Below are 19527 nucleotides of genomic sequence, written 5' to 3' on the forward strand. Positions count from 1 at the left end.
CCCCCTTTTTGGGGGGGTGGGAAGAAGTCTCTGCTTTCTGAGAAGGGATAACTTTACCCCAAAAGGGGGTCACGACTAGGAAAAGGTTGGGAACTGCTGCCGTAAAGCCTCTACCGGGGGCTCTTCTCTTGTCCTTTGCTCCTTGCCAGAGCTGTCTTTTTTTTTACTGATTTTTATACCTTTCTATTTCTTTATCTACTTCTTCCACTGTCAACATCTGAGGTACAGCAAACGCTTAACCTACTAAACCCCAACCCTAGTTTTCTAAGGACATCTGTGTCCCTATCTTGATGAGGGGCGCTCACCACTTTGGTCCATGTGCTCATGTAATCTAATCTTGATTAGACTACAGTAATGCACTCTATTTGGGGCTGCCTTTGAGACTGACCCAGAAACTTCAGATGGTACAAAATGCAGCGGCCTGAGTTCTTAACATATTTCCCCCATGCTGGCTGCCTTGCATTGGCTGCCCACTCGTTTCCGCGTTGATTTCAAAGTTCTCACAATGACATATAAAGCCCTAAAGGGTTTAGTACCTTGATATCTAGCAGAGCGCCTTCTCTCAACCAGCTCTGCCAGAGTCACTCGTTCCAGCCAGGCCAGGCGGCTGAGGGGCCTAACGCTGAGGGAGGTCCAGAAGGAAAGAAGAAGGAGTAGGGCTTTCTCAGCAGTGGCCCCTCGCCTTTGGAACAACTTGCCATGGGAGATCCGCCTGGCTCCCTCTCTGGGTGTCTTCAGGAATAAACTTAAAACCTGACGATATGGGCAGGCTTTCCCTCCTGCCATATCTTAAGTTCTTATACTTTCACCACCTTGGATTTATATGCTTATTGGTTTTATTGTTTTTAAATTTGTAAACCGCCCAGAGTAGACCTTTGCTCTGGATGGGCGGGATAGAAATCCAATCAATCAATCAATCAATCAATCAATCAATCAATCAATCAATCAATCAATCAATCAATCAATCAATCAATCAATCAATCAATCAATCAACCAACCAACCAACCAATCAATCAGAAATCTGCATTGCATTTGCTCCCTCTCCAAACCCTTACAGAAGCAACTCATTCATTATATTTTGACTTGTTCCCGTGAATATCTGCTAGCACAGCAGGCTGCTAAGAGAGCTTTTCTACATCTCTAAGCTGTTACTTTGCAGACTGCTTGTGAGGGCATCTAATGGTCCAGGACTTTGCCATAGTGCCATCTAACAGGTGTTAGATGGCACCCTGGCAATGTCCTGGGCCATTAGATGCCCTCTAAAGGAGTGCCAGAGTGCCATCTAACACGCCTGTACACTGTAACATTTCACATACTATATAGGCTAACCAACATACATTTGAATGGCTTTACACACGCAGGATTTGCAACCTTGACAAGACATTAAAAAAAATTATACCTTTTTGTATGCCTTAGTCCTTTAGTCAGTTTTGGTAGTTTATGTTTCTCGTTTTCTCTCCTCTTCGCTATTTCTTCAGCAGAGAGGTGCTAAAAAAAACCCCACAAACATTAGATAATGAATGTACACCACACCGGTATCCTTCAAATAAGCTTAACCTCACTGAGCTGCCTGGATAACTCAGTGGTTTAGGGATCTAGCTGCAGAGCCAGAGATTGGGGGTTCGATCCCCCCCCGTGCCTCCTGCAAGTAGAGCCAGCCTGGGTAGCCTTGGGCCAGCTGCACAGCCCCAGAGCGCTCCTACAGGAAGGGAAGGGTAAAGCACTTCTGAGTATTCTCTACCTGGAAAACACTGGAGAGGGTCACCATAAGTCAGAATTGACTTGATAATTATGATAACCTCAGCACATGCAAGGCTCTGACTCCAATGCATTGATCTGTGCTAGCATGTGTTATTATTGTCAAGTTAGACCTATGGCAGATACACTTTAAACAACAGGAGTACACAAAGCCCCACCAGTGAACAAGACTAAGAACAGCTTGCTTGCTTTGTAGGAAGCTGAGAGACCTAGAAAACTACAGTTCTAAATGGCCAGGAAAATCTCCACCATGGAGAGGAGATTCTTCTTGTTCATGTATTCTGTACAGGGGTTGTTGGAACACATTTTCCCATCCCTTTAATTATGGATACCCTTTGCGTTGAGACTCAGAGCACTTGAGCTCTTATAAGTCAGGGCTGGGAAGCTACAGAGCACTCAACACAAGCCCTTAGGAGCCTGGGAGGGAGGGAAGACAATCTTTTTTGTTTTTCTAATAATATATCTATGGTCTTGTCACACTTGAACAACACTACAGGTTTCTGCTGGGATTCCCCCTTTAGGAAGCTGAGATATTTTCCTTGATCGCATCTACAACGGTAAGAAGCTATCTTGGTGACACCATGACTGTGGAATACTCAACCGATGGAGACTGCCTCCATGCTCAACTTGATATCCTTTGAAAAGACTTTTTTGCTCACTCTTAACATTTTTGTAACATTCACTCACATTCGTAAAAACTTTGGAAGGGCAACCATTTGATAACATGTTACTAATGAATTTTAAGTAAATGATGCTCATTTATCCTTAAAATCATTAACAGCATGCTAGCATGCACATAGCAAAACACAGATATCCTTAGCTGAAAATTTTATATGCCATGAGGAGCACTGTTATTTCAAAACTGTGTTCTTATATTTGATCTGGTCTCTTTTACTGCCATTGCAAGTCACCCTGGGAGCTTATTCGGGGGGGCCAATACTACAAATAAACTATTAAATTGTAGGTCTTGTCATTCTCTCGTAGGATGACCCAATGTTACCTCAAACGTCTGTCCTTCCAGATCTCTAGCGTCACACCAGTTTCCCCATGGGTCCCTGACTCGTCGTCGTCTTGTGCGCTGTACCAAAATAAAAACAGAGATGTTTGTGTGTCGGAGGGCCTAAAGCCCTCTTTGATGTGGAGGCACAGTGAAGCACTCCATGCTGGACCGTCACACGCTTCGCAAGCTGGTGAATACAGACGACTGGTACTGACCTGACTCACTGTAGGTGATCACGGAACAAAGGAAGGCTAATTGCCTTAGAAGAAAGGAGTCAGCAACGGATGTCCGAGCCAGCTGAGCCTACAGCCTACAACCTGAGAGCTCTTTTATTTACTTAGCATGATTACATAGTATGTTGTTAGAATTCAGATAGGATGTTGTTGTTCAGTCGTTAAGTCATGTCCAACTCTTCGTGACCCCATGGACCAGAGCACACCAGGCCCTCCTGTCTTCCACTGTCTCCCAGAGTTGGGTCAAATTCATGTTGGTCGCTTCGATGACACTGTCCAGCCATCTCGTCCTCTGTCATCCCCTTCTCCTCTAGCCTTCACACTTTCCCAACATCAGTGTCTTTTCCAGGGAGTCTTCTCTTCTCATGAGATGGTCAAAGTACTGAAGCCTCAGCTTCAGGATCTGTCCTTCCAGTGAGCACTCGGAGATGAGCCCCTCAGATAGGATACTAGTTACTTAATCGCAACTAGGATTGGCTGAAATAACTCTCTGATCTTATTCTCTACCTCTAAGCAAAAGGGCAGAATAAGGGGTCACCCCGCCTACTGGCAGCTGCCACTTCCTGCCAGGAGTGTCTGCACGTCACTGGAACAAATGCAGCTACAACCTTTAAGCAGAAGTTTCCCACAACTCACATTTGGAAAATCGGTCAAGATGATCCACCAGTCACCTGAGCCCATAAGAAACAAACTTACACCTTACACCTTCCTATTGCTATCCACCAAAAGAACAGGAAGGAGATGCAGGTGGATCACAGGAGCTACACCGACTTGTAAGAGTCCCAGTAAGCCGGGCGCATAGGCGCACGCACACAACTCCGCTTCCCTCTGTACAGCGATGGCGTCAGGGGCTGGTTGCCACGGAACTGAGCGGATGCCGGGGAAAGAGTTGTGCGCACGCACAGTGGTGCTCGCGTGCAAGAGAGGTGGAGACCCGCCCAGCAGGGCTGAAAATTAAAGAGTACGTTGCTGACTTGCCTTCATGTTTTACTGTTATTATGGTTATTTTTATTGCTGTAACCTGCCCAGAGTAGCAGTATAGAAGACCAATACATAAATAAGTAAATTAAACGAATTAAGATACTATCCAGAGCTTAAAAACCTACTTTATTAATTTCACGAAGATTGATGGAAAGTTTGTAAGAAGATGTACATATTCCAGTGTGTTGTCCCATCAATAGCATGGCAACGTTAAAATGATACACCATAGGAAAGTGATCCAAAGCCAGAGTATGACAAATGAGAATTACTACAGTGGGGTCTCTACTTAAGAACGTCCCTACTTAAGAACAATCCAACTTAAGAACAGCTCCATTTGCTAAATTTTGCTTCTACTTGAGAACAGAAATCCAAGATAAGAACAGGAAAAAAAAACTTCCCTGCTCTTTTTTTAACCTTAGGTCATCTTAGGTTAAAAAAAAAAATTCTCACCCTAGTGGTAGAGTACGTATTAACCAGCTTTGCATTAGTTCCTATGGGAACTAATGCTTCAATGTATGAACGCACCTCTACATAACAAAAAAACAGCCAGAACGGATTAATTGGTTTTCAGTCCATTCCCATGGGAAATTTTGCTTCAACTTAAGAATGTTTCAACTGAAGAACACCATTCCAAAACGGATTAAGTTCTTAAGTAGAGGTTCCACTGTAGTTTCTATGGACGGAAAAGAACACATATGGATTAAATGGTTTTCAATGCATTCCTATGGGAAATGCAGATTCAACATAAGAACTTTTCAACTCGAGAACCACCTTCCAATATGGATTAAGTTCTTAAGTAGAGACCCCACTGTATACATACGTGAAGGTACGTATATTACTTGCGATCTTACCATAGACTGCAGCCGTTGCACCAGTTGATATGTATCTATAGCATCCCTGCCTTCTCTTGTTCTTATTTTGTCAGTAGGCTGTGGTCTATTATACACGGCTTGTTCTGTAAAAGTGACAAGAAGTGATAACTCAGTGTAAGTCTCACAAGGATATACAAGAAGCCAGCTACCAGTGGATCTGATCAATTGCAACTTTACTCTGGCATTCATCTGAATTCCACCAGAATTTAAAGGGAATCACTGGTATGTGTTAAAAATATACAATATAAAGGTTATCATCTCAGTAAGCAGATCAAACACAAAGTGATGAGACTTTTCACAGCCTTCCAAAACCAATCAGTCTTGGACAAAGACTAGCAGAAGAGCCAGAAAGACAACATAATCAGAGGCGGGAGGATACAGACTGGCAAAAACTGCTCACACGACACAAAGCAACAATTTTATGATGGGGCAGCATCAAGACCATCCTGACCAATTTCAGCAGCTGCAAATTTCCATTCAGCTCATGCATAAAGCTTTCTTCTGCCCACTGACGATCAATGAGCTCCTAAAGTCTTAAGAAAAATTTAAAAAGCCAGTCAACCAATCCCATTTTCAAAATGAGAAGAAAACATAAAAATGAATGGTTTCATCCGGAAATAAAACAGGTCCAGATGGTCTAGATTAGATGGCTAGGTTTTCAAAACATTTGCTAAAATAACGTGAGCAAACAAATTTTAAATGAAAGGAGAGGGGATCTATTACAAGACAAAAAGCAGGCCAATTTAGGGTAAAAATGTATGAGCCGAAGAAGAAAACAGGTCACAACTCATGAGCTTCTGGATCAACTGAACTGGCCTCAACTACAGTGGCCATATTTTCCCCCTTTTCTTATATTACTGGTCATCATAGACTGCAAAATGCACTTTTAAAGTTATTGCCCTTGTTTAGTTTTTATTATAATTACTTTTCTCTGTAGTCTTCTTTCACGTCACTTGCGTGCCATTACAATGCATGCTGTAACAATGGTACTATTCATGTAAATATTAGATTTTTAAAAAATCTCTCTGAACTTATCTATACAAGACACCTTCTGTCAAACACACTTAATGGTTCAGTGTGGGTTCCGCTCCCAGGTTGTAACGCAGTAATGGTATTTTCAGCAAAGAAAATGGCGTATGAATATATGAATAAACAGTATTTCTGTATTTAAGAACTCAATGAACAACTTTGGGAACTTCTGTGAAAAGCAGGGTACAAATGTAAAACAAATAGATCGGAGTTTTCATACCACAGCCAAAATTAATTGCTCCTATTAATTCCAAGTATGTGTGTATACGTCCTATGCAGTTCACATCACCGCAGTTCTTCAGTCCTGGGCGCACAGATGTCTTGTTCAAGTATTTTGGCTTAATTCTTTCCCTGTAATAAAATGTAACCACAAACAAAAGTGAAAATAGAAGATTCCAATATTTTTATTTATTTAAAATATTTCTACCCCATCTTTCTCTTAAAAAATGACTCAAAGCAGCTTACATCATAGAAAGAAAAACCCACTAAAAGGTAAAAACAATAAGTTGCTCAAATATTTAGAAAGAATTAAACAAACATTATATTAAAATACAAGATAAAAGCATTATTAAAACAGATTTTACAGCAACACAGTTATATTTTTAAAAACCTCCCTTAGACAGACAGTCATTAAGGGAAAGCCCACCTGCTTGAGTAAAGACAGAAATGATGGGGCCAGCCTGGCCTCCCCTGGGAGGGAGCTCCAGAGTCTGGGAGCAGCGATGGAGAAGGCCTTTTCCCATGTTCGCACCAAACACACCTGAGATGATGGCATCTATCTGTAAATGTTTTACAGACAAATGCATCCATGGACTGTTATCCATCCATCTGGATGAACATCAATATCTCCAGGGCTTGAAAAATTTTAGAATGTTTCACCAGTCAGTCAAAAATGTCACCAGTCAGCATGACTGGACTATAGCCTTGCAATTTATTGGGATTGGGAATCACTGATTTATACCTTCTTACTTGGGTTGCTTTATTACCTGTGTGCCTGTGGGGTCATGAAGCTTATATTTTGAATGCCTTTCTTTTGAATGTCTACAGACCCGGGACCCTATCCTGTCATCCAGAGCAACCTAAACCCTGATCCCAGTAGAGTGTGTGATAGTCAGAGGGTGCAGTTTTCTTCTAAATTTGCAGCTGCTGAAATTACAGAGGTGGATGGTGTTGGCTGGGAAGACGAGGAGGAGCTGAACTGGGAAGATAATGCCAACTGGTGACAACTAAGGTTTTGTGCCACGTTGGAATTAGGTGGCTCTTTACACAATGCTGTGAGCAATTTTGTATTCCATTCCACGGGGCACCTAGAACTCAGTTTCTTCACAGCCACTACAAACATTTGTGGCCTGCAAATGTAGGACATACATACAATTAGGGCTTCCTGCTTTGGGTGATGTGAATGTTTTTAAAATTATATTGTTCTTTTTTTATTGTAAGCTGCCTAGAGTGGTCTAATATGTCCAGATAGGCGGGATACAAATAAAATAAATAAATAAATAAATAAATAAATAAATAAAAATAAAACTGAAAGCAAAAGTGCCCAGCCTCTTAAGGAGCCACTGTTCCCTCCCACCCCAGGATGTGTCCTTGTCTGGTTGAAATTGGGAGCAGAGAATCTCCTTATTCTCCAGCATGGGACTACTCTACATTCTCCTGCAGAGCTATATCTCTATGTACGCGAGAAGACGGCAGTTTTCCTTTTGCAGTGGGAGGGGGGAGGGGAGGACTGCAGTTGAGAGAGAGAGAGAGACAGGCAGAGGGGAAGGAGACACGCAGGGAGGGAGCTGTGACTCATCGAGCAGCATTTTTCACTCATCACAGACAAGTGCATTTTTCAAGCCCTGAATATCTCATTTACTAAATGAAACATCAACAATACACAAGCAGAGCTTGAAAACGCCAGGGGAGCTATAGTCATAGAATCATTAAAAAGTAAAGTTGGAAGGGGCCTACAAGGCCATCAAGTCCAACCCCCTGCTCAGCGCAGGAATACAATCAAAGCATATCAGCCAGGGGATGATTTAAGTTTTTCTTGAATGCCTCCAGTGTTGGAGCGCCCACCAACTCCCAAGGTCACGGGTTCCACCATCGTACTGCTCTAACATTTAGGAAGTTTTTCCTGATACGCAACCGAAATCTGGCTTCCTTTAACTTCAGCCCACTGTTGCGTATCCTGCACTCTGGGATGATCGAGAACAGATTTTGTCCCTCCTCTGTATGACAGCTTTTCAAATCTTTGAAAAGTGCTATCATATCACCCCTCAGCTTTCTTTTCTCAAGGCTGTACATCTGTCCGTGAGGGAGGGAGGGAGGAAGAGAGAAAAAGAAAAAAAGAAAAGGGAGGGATGGAGGGAGAGAGAGAGAGATACTCTGCTTTTGTATCAAACTCTGCATTCTGTACTGGCTGATGACCCAGACCCATAAAGCCCCTTCATGAGGAACCAATTGTTTGACTAGACATGATCGATTTGTATCCATATATCGGGAGATACGACTACAAACCACGGCACCACAGATGCTGTGGTGGCCCATTCCCTTCCTCCGGAACTGGCTGGGCCACTCACCGATCCCTGCTTGGTGCAGGTGACCTTTGACAGTCCTGGAACACCAATCCATGCAAGAGCTTGGCCGGCCCTTCCCCACTTCCCTGCGCAGCCAACCGCTTTAGCGAGGAGGCGGGACGGGAAAATCTCCCCTCTCGGCTGATGAGTGGTTGGCTGCACATAGGAGGGGAATGGCGGGCTGGACTTCTTCATGGATTGGCACACTGGTGCCAATCTGTGCCACACAGAGACTGGTGAGTGGCCCGGATGGTTCTAGGGGGAGGGAATGGGACACTGCAGCACTTGTGGTGCCACGGTTCATATTCTTTTCCCTGGAGATACAAATACAAATAGTCCATGTCTAGCCCTGACTCTCAAAACTGGTTTGGCTCAAGTGTTTTAGGTATCCACACAACTGCTCAGCATATATTGTCTTGCAGAGTGATTTCATATACTACTTACCACTGATCCAAAATGTAATTTCTAATTTTCAGGTAGCGCTCAGGTGTCTTGGCCTGACGTCCCACAAAGAACTCTGGTATTGCTTGTTTCTCTTCTTCTGATATAACATTTCTATCTATCTCTACTTCTTGATCAGGTGGTTTAAGCTCCTCTCCTTCCATTGGATTCTCCTCTTCCAGTTGGCCGGAAGGATGGAAAAGAACGCTGTGCTCAGAGAATTCTGTCTGGTCTCCACAAAGTTCTAGACTAGGAAACCAATCGGTACCATCCGAAGCTCCAACTTCATCCCACTTTGGGTTCTTTGATTTCACGGATTCATGACCTTGCTTCTCAGAACATGACACCGGTGTCTCTGGAGTCCCACCTGTGCTTTCCCCTGGCTGTGGGGTGTCCCTCCTAGTTAGAAGAACTGTAAATGTATGTCCAGGAGAATCTGAAGTGGGTGCAGTGAGAACGCTTTGGGCAGGGGGACTCTTTGGAATATCTAGGCGTTCATGCTCTCCTGCCTCCTCTTCAGGTGCATGAGAAAGCAGCTCATCCACTTCATCTGTGATGTCTACTTCCTCATCATCTGATAATTTTTCAATTTTCACTGCATTTAGATTAGGATCTGCCCGACCTCTTAAGTGTGTAGGTGCCCACGATGGTGGCCTGCCTTCATCATCTGTGTTGCTACTGGGAACTGGAACGCTGGCATACTGCTCTTGGTCCACTTTTTCTGAAACTTCAGTCTTTGCCTTAAGAAATAAATATATGAAGAAGAGGTAAGCACAACAAAATAACAAATTCAGATGAATAGGGGGTAAATTCCCCTTTTCCCCTGCTGGCCCCCTGAATGTCTTTAAAAATGACTTGGGGTTACTGAGATTGCAGATGCAGGAAAAGTAAAAACAGAAGAGTCCTTTTGGTCAAATGGAAGTCCATTCACACAACATCGGTTTTTACCCATTCATTTTATGGATTGATTTTAAAGCTTTCAGAAATAAAATGGCTTGAAATAAGTTAGGCCCTCTTTCTAGAGATCTTCGACTTGCGAGCAATGGAGATTTTTCTTTTAAAAAATTATTTCTTGGCATGTGGATTCTGAAACGAATGTTCACAACAGAAACAGCAAACCTTCTAAGGATATGAATATCATTGCCTAGCAGGTGGATAAGTTATTTTATTGCTAACTGGGGGATAACTTATTTTATTTCTTTTTTTAAAAAATAACTGAATATTCACATCTTTTCTTTATAGATCTTAAGATACCTGTGTATCACTTACTCTGGAAATTCCAAGTATGTGTTCAGATGAAAGATTACTTAACACAAATATAGGCATATTGTATAATTAGGCACATTTGGATGAGAGCTTGGGCATGTTATCTTTTTTTGGGGTGGGAATATAATTAGCTGAACCTCATCACGCCCAGACGAGCATGACTGCATTCTATGTAGAACTTTCTGAGCTATATGGAGTAATGATATAACTTTACGTAAGACAGCATCCTCTGTTCAGTACAGATACCCAGTAGAAATCTCCCACATTAGATGTTACTTGTTCTAATGACTTGCCAGTTTGTTTGTCTGTTGACAAGAATTCCAACAGTTACCTTGTTCTTGAAGTACTGCCTGGCATAACTCTTTACTTGAAGAACATTGCGACTTCCGATCATCATGCCAATTTTTGTCCATCTCCTGCCAAATTTAGCCTAAGGGAAAATAAGTATAATTTCAGCTTAGTGATGCTAGAAAGAACAATTTACTATCCTAAGTGAGGGTCAAACAATATGTTAAATATATATTACGCAGCTCAAGATTACAGTGGTGCCTGGCACAACAGGCGCCTCGTAGAGCGATGAATTCGCTCTACGAGGCCGTTTCTGCGATCGCAAATGCGATCGCAAAACGATGCCCGTATAGGCTGGGATTCACAGAGCGAAGGTCGGTAAGCTGCTCGCTTACCAACCTTCGCTTTGCGACCCGCCGATCAGCTGTCCGGCGGGTCCAAAATGGCCGCCGGAACAGCCGAAAGGGGCTGGGGCGCAGCGTTTTCGCACCCTTGGTAAGGGGAGCGCGCGAAAACGCTGCGGAAGCCCCGAAATGGCTGTGCGCAACCATTTCGGGGCTTCCGGCAGCGTTTTCGCGCGCTCCCCTTGCTTACGAAGGGCGCGAAAACGCTGCGCCCCAGCCCCTTTCGGCTGTTCCGGCGGCCATTTTGGACCCGCCGGACAGCTGATGGCAGCCATTTTGGCGCCCTCGTTGTGCGAGGGGAGGGCGCGAAAATGGCTGCCGGCCCCTGGGAAACATCGCACTACAGTGAGTATTCTATGGCATTGGAACGCATTAAACGCTGTTTAATGCGTTCCAATGCCTTTTGGTGTTCCGTAGTGCGATGTTTCCCACAGCGAAAGTTAATCCGGAACGGATTAACCTCGCTGTGCGGGGCACCACTGTATTTTCTTAAACTCAAAAACATGTACAGTACATACAGCCTTGAATATACCCAGTAGGAGCAGTTTAAATCCTCCTTCCAATCTTTTTTAGTCTAAATATTCCACCCAGCACATACTGTACAAGCATTTGTAATTTAAAAAATCCTTTTAAAAAGGCACCTTCTTTCTCTTTAATAAATTCATTAAAAGACCTTTTAAATCCTTTAAAAATATTTTAGAAATGTATTCTCAAAGGTTTTCATGCCCAGGATCTGATGGTTGTTGTGGGTTTTTCAGGCTCTTATGCCGTGTTCTGAAGGTTGTTCTTCCTGACGTTTCGCCAGTCTCTGTGGCCCGCCATCTTCAGAGAACAGGAGCAAGAACTCACGGACAGAGTTCCTACTCCTGTCCTCTGAAGATGCCAGTCACAGAGATTGGTGAAGCGTCAGGAAGAACAACCTTCAGAACACGGCCAAAGAGCCTGAAAAACCCACAACAATCATTTAGAAATGTATTTCCCTGCTTGAGTTTTTCTTCTGAAGCAATTTGTTGGGGGGGGGGAGGTTGTTCTGTGCTCATTCACCTTAAAGTTAAAGCTTCCAACCAGGAGGTGAGAGCACAGGCATGAACTTGCCAGCAGGAAGTAACACAGTATTAAACTCCACTCCACTCTTTGAATAAACAAAGACTAAAAATAAACCACAGGAGGGCCTGGCATGCTCTGGTCCATGAGGTCACGAAGAGTTGGACACAACTTAATGACTCAACAACAACAACAAAAATAAACCATGCTGGGAAAAGAGACTGAAAAGCATTAAAAATCGCAGGAAGCAGAACTGAGCTGAACAAGACAAGCCGTCTGCCAGGTGGATGGTTGAAAAATTCTGATAAAATCAGTGCCGAATACATTATTTTTATGAAAATCAATGCCCCGTTTGGATAACAGAATGAAACTGTTTCAGTAATAGAGCATTTAGGATGGACGCCAGCCTACTAAAATTGCATCCGTAACAGTGTTAGTGTTAGATTTTCAAACAGATAAGATGGAAAACAAAATCACTTAGAAAAACAGGCAATTTAAGCATAACCATTATTTACCAGTCCTTGTTCAAACAGCTCTTTTTCTTCCATTGTCCACTTCAGTGATCCACTGCCTGGTTTCGTAGGAGAATGTATCCTAATGGAACAAAATGCCTTTTTAAAAAAAAGTTTAATCTTTACTGCATTTTAAAAAGAAATTATAAAAATAAGTAAATAATTATCACAATATTAGCACATAGCCAAAACAACTTTCTATTATCTCTTTCGCAAAACAGTAAGTCTTTAACATTTTTACTTCCTTATTTTCCACCAAACATTTATTTTCTTCATAATCTTAATAATAACTTTTTATTTCTTCTTTTATATCCGTATTAACAATCTGCTTTACTTTGTTTTTACTTCTGTTGAGAGCAGTTCTGCTTCTAATTTAATCCTAAGTCACTTGGTGCAAGTTTGGAATCTTTCTTCCATTTCTCTTTAAGATACCGTATTTTTCGCTCCATAAGACGCACCTCTCCATAAGACGCACCAAATTTTTAGGAGAAGAAAACAGGAAAAAAACACAATGTTTTCTTCTCCTAAAAATTTGGTGAGCCTTATGGAGAGGTCCGTCTTATGGAACACACCCTAGGACCCTTTGGAGGCTCACCCAGATCCCCCGGGGGCCAGAGGGGGCAAAATCACCACCTTCTGGGGCTCTTCTGAAGCTCCCCAAGCCTCAAAAGAGTCCCAGAAGGTGCCGATTTCGCCCCCTCTGGCCCTGCGGGGGGGCAGGGTGAGCCTCCAAAGGGTCCTAGGGTGTGTTCCAGGACCCTTGGGAGGCTCCCCCCACCCCCTACGGGGTGAGTGGGGGCAAAATCGCCAGCTTCCTGGACCTTTTCTGAAGCTTGGAAAGGCTCAGAAAGATCCTGGAAGCTGGCGATTCGGCCCCCACTGGCCCCATGAGGGGGTGGGGAGCCTCCCAAGGGTCCTGGAAGGCAGACTCGGACCCTTGGGAGGCTCCCACCCACCCAGCCCCATGGGGCCAGTGGGGGCAAAATCGCCAGCTTCACTCCATAGGGCGCACAGACTTTCCCCCCATTTTTTGGGGGGGGGAAGAAGTGCATCTTAAAGAGCAAGTTCCTCCTCTCCTGGAGGTAACTTTGAGTCAGCCGAAAAATCTCTTAGCTGAAACCGCTGCAGCTTCGATCCTCACAATCAGAATCTTGCTGCTTTCGCCAGCCACACCCACCGGAAGTCCACTTCACAAAGTCGGAACAAATGCCTTTTTGTTAAATGCAGCTGGCCAAACAAAAAGCTTTAAACATCAGCTCCAGTCTTATACATGTGAATTCAACTTGACTCACTAGCATTGACATATAAATAATGTAGTTATATTGAAGAAGAATGATTTAAAATTTAAAATAACAGAAAAATGTGTCATCTACATATGCCAAATATTATGTTTTTTATGTGTGTAACAAAGAAAGGTTCAAAAGATAGAAAGCATGCAAAACAACAAAATGAATGCAAGAAATAATGTAAGATTTTTCAGAACCGTCAACAAATTCCAAATATGTACAATATGGTCAGGAAAACTCAGATGCAGTATCAGATGTACATACGTGACTTTTGCTTCTTTCTTGTGTGGACTGTAAAGCACAGACAAAAAAAGACATGTTACTTTTTTATTTTGTTAAACCTTTGGTAATATTATTTCCCCCACTTTGACATTAGGAGATGCCTTTAAATAAATAAATAAATATCCTCCACATAGTAGATGTTACCTTTTGGTGTACTTTTTATCACTTTCCTTTAGTTCACTCCAAATTTTTTGTGGAAGTGATTTGCTAGAGAGATAGTATCTGAAATTTATTAAGGACATTATAAAGCATAGGTTTCTGCATGCTTATGATATGTTTTTATAATTAATTGTTATTCCACTAATTCTAAGGCAAAGATAACTCTGTGGATTATATGTTTCATAAAATACAACTGTATGTCTGTTTCAGCATTAAGCGTTCGGTCTTAATGATTGCATGTGCAATTCAGTCCAAGGAACAAATTATCAACTGGGGAAAGAATTTAAACAGCCAAGGTAACCTCAGCTAATGAATATGTGAAAGAAGAGATACTTTTCCAAAGCCTGATTTATTAGAATAGCATGATTTTATGTATGCATATTCAGATAAAACCCTATGCACTGTATTGATAAATGCTACCTAAAATCTATCTCATTTACATCTATTGTGAAAGTCTGCAATTATATGTGCAAACAAGCAGAGCAGGAAGCCTACCATACTGCACTTATCTGTCTTGTTCATCCCCCATGGTCAATCAGCACCAGGGCAGGGCAACCCTCAGAAGTCTGGGGGCCAAAGCTGTGCCTCCAGTATCCACCAAAGACCAGTGGAAATGGAAGTAGACAGAAATCAATGTTTCAAGGAATAGTTCTTTTATGAGCAGAGATGGGCACAAGCCACAGCTCCATGGTTCAGTGTGGTCTGGCCACACAGCTTCTTCCATGGGCACCCCAGCTTCCCAACCTTGCCTCCTCCAGGCGCAGCCTCTGAGTGGGTGCCTGCCACGTTTGAAAAGCCAGGGTGCCCATGGAAGAAGCTGTGCGGCCAAACTGCACCGCAGAATGGCAGTTTGTGTCCATCTCTATTACTATTTTGCCTGTCTTTTTTTTCTATTGTTACCGTCTTTGTATTTTAGAATGTGTTTTTATGATTTTTTTTTTTTTTTGCTTTACTCCATGTACACCACCCAGAGCAGCAACGTGCTAGATAGGTGGTATAAAATTTACAGTTCAAAATAAAGAAATAAATACTTGAGAGAGAAAAAAACTGCTGATAAGGACTGTGTTTAGTCGTTTAGTCGTGTCCGACTCTTCTTGACCCCATGGACCAGAGCACGCCAGGCGCTCCTGTCTTCCACTGCCTCCCGGAGTTGTGTCAGGTTCATGTTCGTTGCTTCGCAGACACTGTCCAGCCATCTCATCCTCGGTCGTCCCCTTCTCCTCTTGCCATCACACCTTCCTAACATTAAGGTTTTTTCCAAGGACTCTTTTCTTCTCATGAGATGGCCAAAGTACTGGAGCCTCAGCTTCAGGATCTGTCCTTCCAGTGAGCACTCAGGGTTGATTTCCTTTAGAACTGATAGGTTTGTTCTCCTTGCAGTCCAGGGGACTCTCAAGAGCCTCCTCCAGCACCACAATTCAAAGGCATCAATTCTTCGGCGGTCTGCTTTCTTTATGGTCCAGCTCTCACTTCCATACATCACGACAGGAAAAACCATAGCTTTGACTATTCCGACTTTTGTTGGCAAGGTGATGTCTCTGCTTTTCAAGATGCTGTCAAGATTTGTCATCGCTTTCCTCCCACGAAGAAGGCGTCTTTTAATTTCAGGGCTGCTGTCTCCATCTGCAGTGATCATGGAGCCCAGGAAGATAAAATTTGACACTGTCTCCATATCTTCCCCTTCTATTTCCCAGGAGGTGATGGGACCAGTGGCCATGATCTTAGTTTTTTTGATGTTGAGTTTCAGACCGTTTTTTGCACTCTCCTCTTTCACTCTCATTACAAGGTTCTTTAATTCCTCCTCACTTTCTGCCATCAGAGTGGTATCATCTGCATATCAGAGGTTGTTGATATTTCTTCCGCCAATCTTAATTCCGGCTTGGGTTTCTTCCAGTCCAGCCTTCCGCATGATGTATTCTGCATATAAGTTAAATAAGCTGGGGGACAGTATACAGCCTTGCCGTACTCCTTTCCCAATTTTGAACCACTCAGTTGTTCCATGACCAGTTCTAACTGTTGCTTCCTGTCCCACATATAGGTTTCTCAGGAGACAGATAAAGTGGTCAGGCACTCCCATTTCTTTAAGAACTTGCCATAGTTTGCTGTGGTCCACACAGTCAAAGGCTTTCGCATAGTCAATGAAGCAGAAGTAGATATTTTTCTGGAACTCTCTGGCTTTCTCCATAATCCAGCGCAAGTTAGCAATTTGGTCTCGAGTTCCTCTGCCTCTTCGGAATCCAGCTTGTACTTCTGGGAGTTCTCGGTCCACATACTGCTGAAGCCTACCTTGCAGGATTTTGAGCATAACCTTGCTAGCGTGTGAAATGAGTGCAATTGTACGGTAGTTGGAGCATTCTTTGGCACTGCCTTTCTTTGGGATTGGGATGTAGACTGATCTTTTCCAATCCTCTGGCCACTGTTGAGTTTTCCAAACTTGCTGACATATTGAATGTAGCACCTTAACAGCACCATCTTTCAAGATTTTAAATAGTTCAACTGGAATGCCATCACCTCCACTGGCCTTGTTGTTAGCCAGGCTTTCTAAGGCCCACTTGACTTCGCTCTCCAGGATGTCTGGCTCAAGGTCAGCAACTACATTGTCTGCGTTGTCCGGGATATCCAAATCTTTCTGATATAATTCCTCTGTGTATTCTTGCCACCTCTTCTTGACGTCTTCTGCTTCTGTTAGGTCCCTCCTATTTTTGTCTTTTATCATGTTCAGCTTTGCGCAAAATGTTCCTCTAATATCTCCAATTTTCCTGAACAGATCTCTGGTCTTTCCTTTTCTGTTATCTTCCTCTATTTCTTTGCATTGTTCATTTAAGAAGGCCCTCTTGTCTCTCCTTGCTATTCTTTGGAAGTCTGCATTCGATTTTCTGTAGCTTCCCCTATCTCCCTTGCATTTTGCTTCCCTTCTCCTCTCTGCTATTTCTAAGGCCTCGTTGGACAGCCACTTTGCCTTCTTGCATTTCCTTTTCTTTGGGATGGTTTTCGTTGCTGCCTCCTGGACAATGTTACGAGCCTCTATCCAAAGTTCTTCAGGCACTCTGTCCACCAAATCTAGTTCCTTAAATCTGTTCTTTACTTCCACTGTGTATTCATAAGGGATTTGGTTTAGATTATACCTGAGTGGCCCAGTGGTTTTTCCTAATCTCTTCAGTCTAAGCTTGAATTTTGCTATGAGAAGCTGATGATCAGAACCGCAGTCAGCTCCAGGTCTTGTTTTTGCTGACTGTATAGAACTTCTCCATCTTTGGCTGCAGAGAATATAATCAATCTGATTTCGATATTGCCCATCTGGTGATTTCCTTGTATAGAGTCGCCTCTTGTGTTGTTGGAAAAGAGTGTTTGTGATGACCAGCTTATTCTCTTGACAAAACTCTATTAGCCTTTGTCCTGCTTCATTCTGTACTCCAAGTCCAAACTTCCCTGTTGTTCCTTTTATCTCTTGGCTCCCTACTTTAGCATTCCAGTCCCCTAGAATGAGAAGAACATCTTTCTTTGGTGTCAGTTCTAGAAAGTGTTGTAAATCTTCATAGAATTGTTCAATTTCAGTCTCCTCAGCAATGCTGGTTGGTGCATAAACTTGGATTATTGTGATGTTGAAAGGTCTGCCTTGGATTCGTACTGACATCATTCTATCATTTTTGAGATTGTATCCCATTACAGCTTTTCCCACTCTTTTGTTGACTATGAGGGCTACTCCATTCCTTCTACGGAATTCTTGCCCACAGTAGTAGATATGATAAATATCTGAGCTGAATTCGCCCATTCCTGTCCATTTTAGTTCACTGATGCCCAGGATATCGATGTTTATTCTTGCCATCTCCTGTTTGACCACCTCCAGCTTCCCAACGTTCATAGATCTTACATTCCAGGTTCCTATGCAGTATTCTTCTTTGCAGCATTGGATTTTCCTTTCACTTCCAGGCACGTCCACAGCTGAGCGTCCTTTCGGCTTTGGCCCAACCACTTCATTAGCTCTGGAGCTACTTGTACTTGTCCTCCACTCTTCCTCAGTAGCATGTTGGACGCCTTCCGACCTGAGGGGCCCATCTTCCAGCGTCATATCTTTTAGCCTTTTGTTTCTGATCATGGGGCGTTCTTGGCAAAGATACTGGAGTGGCTTGCCATTTCTTACTCCAGGTGGATTGCGTTTAGTCGGAACTCTCCACTATGTCCTGTCCGTCTTGGGTGTCCCTGCACGGCATAGCCCATAGCTTCTCTGAGTTACTCAAGCCCCTTCGCCACGACAAGGCAGCAATCCATGAAGGAGGACTAGCAACCAATTTAAAAAGCAAAGATCTACCCTTGCAAAGCTTGTTTTCTGCTAGGGAACACCACTGGGAGAGACTGATGACTGTGATAGGGTCAGGAGGTGCAAAGACTGCATGCCGCCCACGGCCACATTTTGCTCACCCAGATTAACACTGACTTATGGCAATTCACTATCCTTTCACTGGCTTTTAGCTCCAGTTTATTTCAAGTAATCAATTCTGATGTCTGGGATCATCAATGGCTACTTGTTAGGATGTCTATATATCACCTCCATGCAGACATGCACAGTGACTATGGGTATCAGCTGGAGGGGGCAGGCATCAGACAAAGGGAACAAAACACTGTACTAGGTAATCCTTTGGTCTGAACAAATATAATAATTCCCATGTTTTTAAGATTTCCTCAACTAAACAAAATTCTATAGTACCTACGTTTACAAGATTCCCACAAGAACTAAAAGCAAAGGTTGTGAGAAGTATTTCAATTATTTGGCCTGTTTTTGGTATCCAAGTTCTTAGCAAAAACAGAAGTTCTAACAGGGCCCAAGACTGGTATTTAGGAAAATGATGTGAAAGCGCATAATTATAGTGTCAGTCATACTACTACTCTTAAAATACAAAACACTCATGCATTATTCTGTAGTAAATAAAAATAAAAATGAAACAAAAGCAGCTTTTGCTAATGCACATATCAAGAGTTAAATCTACATTTCTGCTGTTCACGGAAACATAACCCAGAGAGCACAAAAATCTGCTCACAGCGCAATCCTACATGTCTGTTCAGGAGTAGCCCCAATGAGCTCAATGAGGCTTATAACCATGAATTCATCTACATGACTTGGTAACCTTTTTTTCTTAATGAAAACATAGCAATTCATCTAATAAAAATACAGTAAGTTAATATAACTCAACTAAGCTTCAGATATGTGAATTTACTATGATTTCATTAGATCCAAGACTGAAATAGAAAACCTTCTTGTACTAAATAAGCAAGAGACATCGGGTTCTTAAAATACTGTCTGGGTGATAAATATTATCATTAAGGTAGCCAGTGAGCAATTGTAATCAGTGATCATGGACTGTTAACTCCAATCCGGCATCATCATGTCTTAATGCTATGAAGACTGTGTT

General features: G+C 42.8%; 1 protein-coding gene across 2 annotated transcripts in view; it reads right to left on the minus strand.

Moving 5' to 3' along the window:
• Positions 1 to 19527, minus strand: part of MYSM1 (Myb like, SWIRM and MPN domains 1) — a 32774-nt gene that overhangs the window by 10964 nt on the left and 2283 nt on the right. Inside the window, exons 4-12 of one of the 2 annotated variants that reach the window (XM_020811650.3) lie at positions 14105 to 14182; positions 13943 to 13969; positions 12396 to 12474; positions 10476 to 10574; positions 8882 to 9618; positions 6094 to 6224; positions 4824 to 4927; positions 2759 to 2836; positions 1400 to 1488 (exon numbers count right to left, since the gene is read on the minus strand). In XM_020811650.3, the coding sequence (XP_020667309.3) occupies positions 1400 to 1488; positions 2759 to 2836; positions 4824 to 4927; positions 6094 to 6224; positions 8882 to 9618; positions 10476 to 10574; positions 12396 to 12474; positions 13943 to 13969; positions 14105 to 14182 (1422 nt within the window). The remainder of the gene's footprint in view (positions 1 to 1399; positions 1489 to 2758; positions 2837 to 4823; positions 4928 to 6093; positions 6225 to 8881; positions 9619 to 10475; positions 10575 to 12395; positions 12475 to 13942; positions 13970 to 14104; positions 14183 to 19527) is intronic. The other variant, XM_073002498.2, reaches the window with a different exon arrangement.

This window comes from Pogona vitticeps, chromosome 5 (assembly GCF_051106095.1).
Source record: "Pogona vitticeps strain Pit_001003342236 chromosome 5, PviZW2.1, whole genome shotgun sequence".
Classification (NCBI taxonomy): domain Eukaryota; kingdom Metazoa; phylum Chordata; class Lepidosauria; order Squamata; family Agamidae; genus Pogona; species Pogona vitticeps.